Here is a 12,890-nt window from a genome sequence, read left to right on the forward strand (position 1 = left end):
TAAATACTGAAACCCAACCCTAACAGAAAAACAAACAAACAAATATTCATGTGATTTTTATTCAAATTTTACAAATGAAGATATTACCTTTAGGGTGTTTTGGGAGCTTTTATCAGGTTTAGCTCACTTCTGGGAACATATTTGTCCCCAAAATATGGTTAAGTAGGTAATCCACACACACACACACATTCCAGGACCCAACATATCTTAATTTAGAGAGCATGTTTTCTAGGTGATTTGTCTGACGTACTCTTGTAGGTTTGCTGAGGGTCATGGGCTCCATCTGTTGTGTGTGTTTTTTTAGAAGATGCAGACAATCTAAATTTTCAGATCACTCGTATTAGCCCACACTTTGCACATAACTTCTGAAAAGGTTATATAATTAGTATCTATACTTAGTATACTTACATTAGTCTGAGATTTGAAGAGGTCACAGTCACCAGCAACAGGTTCCTAATTAAACTTCTTCACTCAAATTCAGTGGCTGATTGTTTCTTCTGTGGTATTCAGAAGGTCATCTCTCTCTCTCTCTCTCTCTCTCTCTGTTAAATGTGGACTTACACACACACACACTCACACAAAACATTTCTCTGAAACCCCCACCCATTTGTCAAACTCATTTCAGACATGGTCCATTGCTCTGAGCTGTAAATTTAGCTTATGCTATAGCCTTCCTGTTTATGAGGATTTCATAAAGGGCATACAATGCAATCAGGTTTTACATAGAAGTAAAATGCATGGTGAATTTTGAGTGCACACTTGTGGACAAACTTCATTTTTAAGCCCTGACCCTATATATATATATATATATATATATACTGTATGCATCATTATTTTATACAGCCAACAAAACAATATTTAAGTTAAGTTTTTGTTGTTGTTGTTGTTTTTGTTTGTTTGTTTCCCCCAGATATTTGTTGACTGCTAGCTAGACATTTCTTCTTCCTCCAGGAAGAACTTTGTTCTCATCATACTGGCGTGTTGTGAAGTTCAGGCACAATAGCTGCCATGCTGTGTTAAATCCCTGTGTCTCTGCTCCACTCCTGGGCGTCTCTGAGTGGGTGTCAGTCTGGCAGGCGTCCACACGTCCCGCTCAGCCTCCGCTCGCGGGTTTAAGAAGGCAGACAGGATTATGAAGCAGCGCAGCAATTTAATTTAAGTCCCTTATCTTTGGGAAGTGCTGAATTCACACATCAGCAGAACAGGTCAGATGGACACGTCATCCTGAGAAATGATGGACACACAGACACACATTTAGAAACACTGTTTAATTCTGCTTTGGGGAGAACTGGCCTTTGACAGATACTGAACGGCTCATCATTCTTGTTCAGTGTTTGTTTGATAGACTCTCGAACAATGATCTTAGCCACTGCATAAAGAGGCCTGGAGATCTTTAGATGTTTCAAGATATACCCTTAGTCTTAGGATGTGTTTCCACCAGTTTTCTTAAAAGGACACTCGCTTTTAACTAAATATTAAGTAGGACTTTTGCCTCAAACTCATTTCTAAACTAAATTGCTGCTTATTAATACGTAGTAAGTATTTGTTAAGTCTAGGTATTAGGTAGAATTAAGGGATCTAAAATATTTCTCATGCAGAACAAGGCATTAAAATGTGCTTCATAAGTACTAATAAACAACCAATGTGCTAGTAATATGCTAGTAATATGCATGCTAATAAGCAACTAGATAGTAGTGAAAACTGGTCCCTACACTAAAGTGTTACTATTATTTAATAGTAGTTAATTATTATAAGCAAACTCTGTCCTAAATATTTTTCAGCGTAGGACATCGCAGAAATGCTGTGCTGTCCTTGAAGGATACAAGATAAACCTGTATGTTTTTTCTGTGTTTCTGTTATAGGAAGCAGTTTTGTGGTGAGTATGGGCAGTTTTCTGGATGTCTCCAACTGGTTAAATCCAGCCAAACTGACCCTGTACTACCAGACCAACACCTCCACCCAGTGGGTGAGAGACTACTGCGGCCAGAGAACGACTGACCCCTGCGAACAGCTCTGTGACCAGGACACTGGTGAGGGAGCACACACACACACATCTTTGTGGGGACTTGTCTTATACTTGTACCATTTTTTTTTACATTAATCTAAACCTACCCCTGTTTTTTTTTTAAATTTCAGATAAAACATTGTTTAATTTCAGGTTTTACTATCGTTTATATGATCAGAATACCCCACAGTGGAGGATAAACCTGTACACACACAAACACACATACAGTACTGAACACTTATGGGGAAACACATTTATTTGCTCGTGACCTTCTGTGGTAATCTGTGGCTCAAGGTCTTAGTTTGCAGGGCGTCAGTGTGATAAGCGTGCCGGTGCCTGGGGATCGTGGGAATAACACAAGTCCTATGTGACGTCTCCGGCCCAGGGGCTTACGAGCAACACACTTGACATTTACAGTTATTGTCTAGAATGTGTCTTTGTAGCTGCTCCTTTGCAATATGACCCAGTAACACTTGGTGCTCTTAAGACTTATGTACGGGGTAAAATACAGACATTTACAGACAGACAGACAGACAGACAGAAGCAATAAGACCAACAAGAGAGCAACAGAAGACAAGTGATGTGACAAGTCTCATTCAGTCTAGCAGAGTACACATAGCACGCTTTATGAATTATAAGAATTAGAAAAAGAAAGAAATAAAAATGAATAAAATAGGTAAGTGCTATTAATTGGTCAGGTGCTGATGAAAATGGCTGCTTGAATTGTTCAACTGAGGCAAGTTATTCCCACCAGCTGGAAACATGATGATAATTAACAGCTTTGTAATAATTAAGTTGTAATTCAAACCATTTAAAATATATTAGCTTTAAATATAATAATCCCATAACACACTACAGTTAAAATTATAATGTTATAATAGTGTTATTTAACACATCAAAACAAGTTTTCTCTTTTTAAAACACACACACAAGTTTATTAAAGGGGTCATATGATATTGCTAAAAAGAACATTATTTTGTGTATTTTGTGTAAGGCAATGTGTTCATGCGGTTTAAGGTTCAATAAACACATTATTTTCCATGTACTGTACATTATTGTTTCTTCTTTATGCCCTGGCTTTCTGAAACGCGTTAATTTTTACAAAGCTCATCGTTCTGAAAAGTGAAGTGTGCTCTGATTGGTCAACTAACCAGTGCCTTGTGATTAGCTGAATACCTCAAGCGTGTGACGGAAATGTTACATCCATTAGGATATTGTGATGCCGTCTCCCAGCGCGACGAGACAAAATCAATAAAACCCATTACAAACGAGGCATTTGTTGCATCCAGTGGGGACATAATTACTGATTATAATGACTTATACTGTCTTTTTATGCATTGCTTTGCGTACATAAAACAATGTCTGCATTTGTGATCAGAGAAATGACACACTGTCACTCTACACTGCTTAAAACTCACATTTGAAACAACAATACTACAATGAGAATAAAAGTTACACCTTCTTTCTTTGGGTGAACATTTGGGCACTGCTATGCAAATCTTCCCACACAGTGATGTCAACATGTGGGGGCGTGTTTAAATTAAGCTTATTAGGGGACGTGGACGGGTCCTAACTATAAAGAACATCTCTTTGGATTTGAGACTTTAGTCTTTGCCACTTTACAGATCTTCGTTAAAAATTTGTTAAGATCTTCGGAAAAAAATTAATTGCATCATATTTAAAACAAAATGATTTAAAATATACTTTAAAATAAAATATCTAATTTGATATCATTTGATATTATGTTCTAAGAAACATAAAGGTGTTTAAGTGCACTAACATGACATTTTATTTCATTAATATTATCTGCATATACATTTTTTTTAAATGTACTTTTAAGATTTTAAATGCACTACCAGTGCACTTTCAATACAATTAATTGCACTTATTTTCCACAAGGGAAACGACAGGGACAGAGTTCACTTTTTAGGAGTGTTAAGTCTGATTCTGTCTTATGCTAACACGTGTCATTTCTGAGTGTTGCAGTTATATATTCATAAGAGAAATGTAGTTGTAAATGGCATGTTTTGTGAGTTTGTTTCCTGTAAACGTTTCCCATGTGTTTATATACACTGAAATTCAATTACTGTCTGTGGTAATAAGAAGTATGCAGCAGATGATGTCCATGTTGTTCAAATCCACAGTACTCCTTTCACTGTTTGGCCTCAGTCATTATAAATGTCTTCAAATGTAGTTCTGCTGAATCATATAGGTCTGCATTTATTTTTAGACACAGTGAATAATAGAGCTCCTCCATGAAAGCTCCAAACTCGAAGCCACTGTTGTGTGACCTGACATTTAGATGCATTATCTACCTCTTCTTATTCTCTTTTAACTGGCCTTGAAGGAAGAGAAAAAAAGAATGGTTCTATAGAAGTATGAACCTGTTTTGGATTATATCCTTTTTGCTTTTAGCACAAAACGTCGCATGAGATCACTAATGCACAGTCAATGGTGCTGCAGAAAGCCACATCAATAAACACTGCAGATTAGATTCAGAAATATGAAGGTGAATCTGGAAACCAAGAGGAACGGCAGTCTGAAAAAGTGCAGCATAAGCTAAGTGACGGTGTGTGTTAGAAGAGGAAAAGAGCATTTGAAAGGCAGAAAGAAAAGATGGATAATGTTATTACCAAGGTGAAATACAATTAAACTGTTATCGAAAAACACAGGACAAACTTTATTGGTATTTACTGAGTCACACTTTAGTTTGGGGACCAGTTCTGTGTGTGTGTGTGTGTGTGTGTGTGTGTGTGTGCGCGTGCATCCATCTTATTTAATTAAATGTATTTATTCAAATGTATTTCCTGTTATTTTTCCTCGTTTTATTTATTCATTTGTCTGCACTGTACTTTTCATTCTTAGTTTCACTTATTGAAAGAAAATGTGTTTTTAATATCTGTAAAATAAATAAATTAGCCATTTTGTATAAAGGACCTGTGCATAAATGAGTGCACCCTTGATTCAATTCAACAAAGCTGTAATATTCTAGTAATTAATATATTAATGTATAATATATTAATGTGGTGAGGTTCTTGCATTATATCACACAAAGCAATTTACCATAAGCACAGAATTAGAATATGGCATAAAACATTTGCGAATAAAGCACTGTTTCCATCCCATGTGTTCAAGAAAAGAAGAAAAAAAAAAAAAAAGTTGTCTCTTCCTGGGAAACTGGTGCAAAATATCAATAATAAAAATGAGAGTTGCTGTAAGCAGGGAAGCCTGTGGCTCTTTTTTCCTACATAATAAATGAGTCGTGCCTCAGAGCGACAGTAATCTTTCATTGGGTTGCCTGATGTCTGGGAAGTGATCGCGTGCGACAGTTCTGGGAGGTGATTATACAAAATCATTTTGATGATGGACTTCTGTTGAGAACTTTGCCATCTGTTGAGGCAAAGTCACAAGTTTTTTTTTTTTTTCTTTTTTTTTTCTTTTTTTGATGCACATTGAGATATTTATTTATTTTGTAAGTGTCTTTCCATCATATTTTGTTTGCATGTCATATTATTGGATAAAAAAACAAAACAAAAGATCTGACTCAGTTGAGTGCGTTAAGTCTTTAATGTGCGTTTTTAAAATATGTGTGCATCTTGTCGTTTCCATTCAGCATTGTTTTATGCAATATTCTAAAAGTCACATATGTAGAAACTAGGTGGATGGAAACATAACTACTGACCTTCAGCACTCATACATCCCTATATGAGAGTTTCACTGCGGGAACCAGGCACTTCTCACTGTACTCCTCCTCTAACAACACCATAGCATCTAACATCATTAAGTGTGGATTCCCAGGATTGTAAATATGGACTTTGGTAAAGACTAAATGAGTGGATTGTGTTTTGGCTACAGTAGGTGTTTAGCTGTGGACCACATCCATGCATTTCACTTCTCTGTATTGTATCTTACTCTATGTCAGTCACTTTTCATAGCTTCTGCTGACTCTGAGACACTTATTTGGCACTCCCCCCCCCCCCCTAGAAAAAATAAAAAATAAAAAATCACAAAATGAAAGTTTAAAGTGAAGGCCTGATTATTTAAAGTGTTGTTTTTTAATTTCTGTGTTTTGTTTTATTTTCACACTTAAAACAATGTTGTTGTTTTCTTTTTCTTTTTTTCTCTCTCTCGGACCACTGTCCCCATTGTGAGGACAATAAATCTATGTTTAGATCAGTCCCTGCCAAATGTCCTGATCGTTGTAAGGATTAAGTCTGAGAATGATTCAGTGGGCTATAACACTTTTAATGGCCAAGAAATGACTCCACTTTAACTCGTTTGGTTCAACATGCTGGTCTATTGATTTCAGTTACCTCAAATTTAGATTAATAATAACTTTCAAGAGGGTGTACACATTTTCATTTTAGCACTTTTGAAAATCTTATCTTAAAGGGGGGGTGAAATGCTATTTCATGCATACTGAGTTTTTTACACTGTTAAAGAGTTGGATTCCCATGCTAAACATGGACAAAGTTTCAAAAATTAAGTTGTATGTTTGAAGGAGTATTTTTGTTCCAAAAAAACCTCTTCCGGTTTGTCACAAGTTTCGGAAAGTTTTTTTCGAGTATGGGTCTGTGTGACGTTAGATGGAGCGAAATTTCCTTATATGGGTCCTGAGGCACTTCTGCCGGAAGAGTGCGCTCCCGTATAGCAGAGCAGAGACGAGACATTCACTGACCAGAGCGAGAGCATCACGAAAAGTCACAAAAGGAGTGTGTTTTTGGTTGCCAGGGCAAGACAACCCTGCACAGATTACCAAAAGAGAAACAGCATTAACGGACCAGTGGATGGAGTTTATTTTTACAGAGCATCAACGGAGTTGTGCAAGTGTTTGTGTTTGTTCCCTGCATTTCGAAGATGCTTGTTTTACAAACAAGGCCCAGTTTGACGATGGATTTGAACATCGTTTATTTCTTAAGGATAATGCAGTCCCAACGGAAAAGGGTCACGATCGTGTGTTGGAACCGCAGGCGGTGAGTAAAACTGCTTCAAATATCTCTGCCTCCTCATCTCTGATGGTTTTTTCCTCACGGTAATGTCACAGCTTCCAAACGCTCTCAACGCAAAAGCCTACTCGCGCTCGTGATTTTTTAGCTCCGCCCACACGTCACGCCTCCAGTCGGTCGTGTTTTTCCGGGAAAAATCGGTACAGACTATCTTTCTCTTATGAATATAATGAAACTAAAGACTTTTTGGAGTTATGAAGGATGCAGTACTACTCTATAGGTACTCAAGATTAACAGGATATTGAGTGAAAACGAGCATTTCACCCCGCCTTTAATCTGAACAATTTTGATATGCTTCAATGGTAATTGATAAACCAGACTTGATGGCACATGATATTGCTAAAGAACCATAATATGTGTTCTAAGTAAAGAGTAATTGCTCATTCATGCTGATAAATAGAAAGTTAAAAAATGTTTTGTAACAATATAAGTGCCATTTTCTTGATGCATTAAAGTATTTATATATTTATTTATTTATTTATTTACTTTTAAGCCCAAACCTTAGAATGGTTGAGTTCACATTTGGATCTAAATAAATCATTTATAATAATCAGAAATGTTTCTTCAGCAGCAAACCAGCGTAATGGAATGATTTATGAATGGTTATGTGACACTGAAAACTGGAGTAATGACACTGAAAATTCAGCATTGCGTCATATAAATAAATAATATTTTTTAGTTTTTATAGAAAACAGTTATTTTAAATTGTAACAATATTTCACACTGTTCCTGTTTTTACTGTGATTTTGATCAAATAAATGCAGCATTGGTGAGCAGAAGAGACTTCTTTTGAAAACATTATTCCAAACTTATTTTCCAAATATTTTCAAACCTTTGACCAGTTAGATTTTTTGTCACCAGTCTTTGTAAATTTGTTTCTCATATGAATGGCAAAGTGCTCATCCTCTCTAGAGAGGTTACAGGGAGACATGGTCTGCTGTCAAATTTCAGATAGATCCTAGCAAGACTAGAGAGTCTATCAGAGGTGTGACTGGCTGAATATTTCTCAGTGTTCTGGATGAGCTGCATACTCTGGGAGGATGGCCAGCAGTCAGTTTCAGTAGTCCAGATGAGAGCGGGACAGAGACCGTACCAGAATCTGAGGCTCTGTCCCATTGCCACCTGCAGCCCTCTTTGTTCCATAGAGCTTAAAAGGTCTAAAAATCATTGGTTTGATTTCCAGGAAAAATAGACCGTAGTAACATTGTCTTCATCCAGTGTCTGCACTGTTTCTCTCCAAGAGTTATAAAAAATACAAAACCAGAGTAGCAGGTCTCTTGTAGCCCCAGGTATTTTATGTTTATTGTTGTATCAGTTTCTGGTAGTTAGTTTTTTCGTTGTTCTTATTGCAAATAATACCAAGCGATATATATTAATATTTATTTAAATACGGATTTAATATATAAGGAGGTGGAAGAGGCTCCTCATAAAGGCCGCTAGAGTGGATGGTTTGGAGAGCAATCAAAAGTCTATTCAGCGTTTGTCGAGTGATGGTGTGGAATCAGTGATTTGCCTGATGCCAGATGCTTTCTCCCATATTTAAGCATTGAGGATGGCTCTGGAGCTCTAGAGTTATTGTTATGTTAATGAGAGAGAGTTCTAATCTCTCCGGCTCTGTACAGAGAGTGATTCTGAGCTTTTCATCAGCTGAGCGTTCGGTCAAGAGCTGAAGCATTTTGCGTTACTCTCTTCATCTAGTTGAGTCCTCTTTGAATCTCTATGTCGTCTGCTCACTCAGCCATTTACATTAGACTTCAGGCTTGCAAAAATCATATCTAATCCGAACAGGAGCAGAATAAAGAGACACGAGAGGTGTATTGACAGATGTAGCTGTCTGAGGTTCATTGCTTCAAACTTTATTGTAGTTTCTCGATATACCATGTATAAATGTATTTTTTTTTTACCATATGTAGATGTACTGTACAATGGGATTCTTTGTTGCTTTTCACTTTAACTATGCATGCATGAAGACAGCAGACACACTGCAGTACAAGAACAGACAATAGAAAAAGAGCATGATGCAGAATTCTTAGGGATAAATACACAGTAAAAAATAACTCAGATTTTATAAAATTAGATAGCAATCTCTTACAGTTACAAGGTGTGTTGTACTGTTTCCTGATTACTGTGTTAATATTGTTATTATTATTATTCAACTTAAAACATGCTGTGTTGCTGAATATTTCATATGAAGTTACTATTGAGCATACTGTATTTAATCTTCTCTCAGAACATAGCTATTTTAAAAAAGCAGTTCACTGTAAATATGCATATAGTGCTTAAGTGATGTCTATATTCTTTTAATATCCATTAAGAGAGCTGGGGTTGTAATATTATTGCAGTAGTTAAATACAACAGTTTCTCTGTGCTGTCCAGAAACACTGATACACTGGTTAAATGCAAATTAACTCTAGACTAATCAGCTCAGGTTTTCAGCCAAACGGAACAATTATCACAATAATGGTGATCAATGGTGATTTTTTTTTTTTTTTTTTTAATCCCACGATGCATATAGAGGCCCAGAATATCACAGCATACTGAAAATCTAATCAAAATAAATAGAAGGCTTATAAGATATATATATATATATATATATATATATATATATATATATATATATATCAATGTTAACACAAAAGGACAGATCAGTATGTGTGTTTATATATATATATATATATATATATATATATATATATATATATATATTATAAAATAAAACAATTTACATTTCCACTATTTATAAATTACAATATCTAGTGTAATGAAATAAATAAATAAAAAAAAAAAAAAAATATATATATATATATATATATATATATATATATATATATATATATATATATATATATATATATTATAAAATAAAACAATTTACATTTCCACTATTTATAAATTACAATATCTAGTGTAATGAAATAAATAAATAAAAAGTGTTGTTTTGTGGTATATACCTTGTCTGTTTACAATCAGCTTTTAATTTGCAAAAGTAGATTCACATACCTAAATTCCTGTCGTGCATTAATAGTTGAAAATACTTGCAGAGCAATTTGTGTAATAACAGTATGTTTCTGATCTAACCACTGTCTATATTCTTCACCACGATATAAATATTATATTAACATTGTGAGAGATAATTTAATTGCTTTGAGGAAATGAATGTACTTGGATTCTCTGAACATATTCAACTTGTTTACAGCATGCACTTGTGTGTGCAGTATATAATACTTCTTAAAGAGGAAATGTAAATGTGTGGTATTCATGTTATAACATAAGCATTGAAATGGCATCCTTTGTTTCCGAGCATATTGGGTGAACACTTAGCCGTGAAATCTGGAGGATCCTTAAGACATTGCTTTTATGCATTAATAGTATTAATCTGGTGCTTCTCGAACATTTCAGTTAGACACTTATGTCATGATTGCATTGCATTATAAAATACCTAATGAATGTCTTTATGTTCACCAGAGACTTCTAACATCATACATGTGTGAGCACTATGAGAATGAGTAATTCATCACTGAATTTGAAATAAATGAATAAATGTCTCCAAGTGCTCTGAGTGCCACTGTGCTGGTGTATCTCACAGGTCCTGCCATGACGCAGCCTGGCCAAGTATTATCAGATGCTTCTCTCTGTGTCGAGCGAGATGGAGAATTGGCTGATAGAAGCCTCTTGTCTTTCCACACACACTGAATCTGTGAAAGAGTGTTCAGCCGGCCGGGACCGATGCCAGCACAGTCTCGGCCCACAATCAGCTTTTGATTAAACCACAAGGTTATCAGCTCCGATTCTCTGCCCCGCTCTCCTCTCTCATGGGCTGCTTCAGAAATATACGTTTGCTAGCCAAGGCTCTCTTGTATTCATCTATAAATATTCCTTGTTTTCTCTGTCTCTCCTACACAACTAAAAGAGGACAAAATGGCTCTGTCATTCCATAGTGTTCAGAGTTTATCAGCCCTATTCTCTCTCTCCTACTCCTGTCCATATGCCTCTGTGGGAGTGTAACATGATAAATCTACTCAAGGCCCATCGGCGGAATTGCTTCCCTCGGGATTGTGTAACACCAGGAAATATTCATCTGCACAACAATATCTCTTTCTCTGTGCCCACGCGTTGAACCTTGAAATCAGAAAATTGCTCATGCAGCCTTTCATGAGAAACTTTCTAATGAAAGCATCTATTAATCACTAGAGTTCAGATATTACATTGAAAAAAGAACCTTGATAATCAGAATTATGCTAGTTGAATATTTTTCATTATCATTTAAAGGGTTCATAAAATGGCTAATTAAAATGTTCTTGATATTTACACATATGAGAGTCTACTCTAGTTTCAGAACGCAAAACTAACTCCCCGGTTTAAAATATGATTTATCATTTTCTACCCTTCTGAAATACCTGTATTTGAAATTGGGAGAACTGTGACATCACTATTTCCATTTGGCATGCCCTTAACATGCATCATCATCATCATATGTAATTATCAATAACAGGGGTGAAACTGCTGCATTTGATGAGCATCCTGAGCTGTGATTGGTGTAGTATGTAGGGAACGTGATGTACTGCTGTTTCTTCATTAGTGAGGGAAGCCAGTCACTAAACCATCAACTTTACACCGGTCCTATTAGCAGCCTGAAAACCAATGTTAAGAACACAGAATATAGTTAGCTGTAAAATGGGTTAAATTCATGAAAGTAAACTCATAAAACAACAAATTAATAAATATTAAACGCCAAATAAATGAAATGCAGAGTGAAAGACACCTTTCTTTTGTGCACTTAAAATGTAAGATCAAAATATCCAACTTCACAGTGTAGCAGAATAATAGTCAACATTTTTCATGCTGGTAACCTGAAAACACTAGAGTGAGTCAAGCCATTCAGAAACTTTGAGGAAAACACATATTGTATATATTGTAAAGAGCCCTTGAATGTTACATGTTTTCTTTAAGTGTGAACACAAGTCCTTCAAAGAAAGTCTCTAAAAAACATTCTGCAACTTTGTTGAAAAAGAATTCAATGTCTTCTCTAAGTTTCACTCACATACACAGACTCTCTTCAGATAGCCTAACCTTACATGTCTTCGAAGGACGAGCATTTATAGGCAGTCCACCTGCACAGTAGCTCAAATCATCATTGAGAGGCGTTTGATTGAAAACCTCTAAATCAGAATAATTGGCACATCATCTGCAGAACCAGCACTTTATGCTGTAGGAGCGTTTTAGTGCATTTGAACCTTCATTTTAAAAGATTGAAAGGCTCATTTTCTGCCATTTCTAACAGAGGGGCTGCTCCCACGCAGATTTGATGGTGCAGGTATCTGGCATATGCATATGCGCACACAGCAAATGAATTATTAAGCTCATTGCTATTAAACTAATTGCTTCTGTTGCATCTGAGTGTGCAGTTCCACTTAAACTGCCAGACATTTTTATTTCTTTTTAATTTCTTTTTGTTAAGTGCCACTATTAGGCAGGTCATATATATATGGAGTCCATTTAGGGACATAGTAGTTGAAAAAAAACATGGAGTGGGAGGAAAAAATATTTTCCAAATCGTATGTGTTCTTTTGCAAAGATATCATCATTCTTTTTCAAAACCAGCTGAGTTCAGACAAACACTTTACATCTTGCCGTGGTTCATGCAGCTCTGTATATTCTCAGTGGAGCAGTTCATAGAGTTTCATTTTGAATTCGGAGCTTAGATTAAGACATGGTTTTGGGACATTCTAAAACACTTAATGTGGCATAAATAGGGGTGGGACAAAACACTTATCCCACGCGATGACACACAAGACTGGGTTCACGAGAACGAGACGAGACAAGATTTTTCATTACACTTAAAATCCTTTTTATAGTTAAATTACATTTTATTTATTAAA

General features: G+C 35.8%; 1 protein-coding gene across 3 annotated transcripts in view; it reads left to right on the plus strand.

Moving 5' to 3' along the window:
• LOC113084639 (astrotactin-2-like) overlaps positions 1 to 12,890 on the plus strand; it is a 479,964-nt gene that overhangs the window by 252,012 nt on the left and 215,062 nt on the right. For all 3 annotated transcript variants that reach the window (XM_026254924.1, XM_026254923.1, XM_026254926.1), the window contains one exon: positions 1,863 to 2,030. In XM_026254924.1, the coding sequence (XP_026110709.1) occupies positions 1,863 to 2,030 (168 nt within the window). The remainder of the gene's footprint in view (positions 1 to 1,862; positions 2,031 to 12,890) is intronic.

Source organism: Carassius auratus, chromosome 5 (genome assembly GCF_003368295.1).
Source record: "Carassius auratus strain Wakin chromosome 5, ASM336829v1, whole genome shotgun sequence".
Taxonomy (NCBI): Eukaryota; Metazoa; Chordata; class Actinopteri; order Cypriniformes; family Cyprinidae; genus Carassius; species Carassius auratus.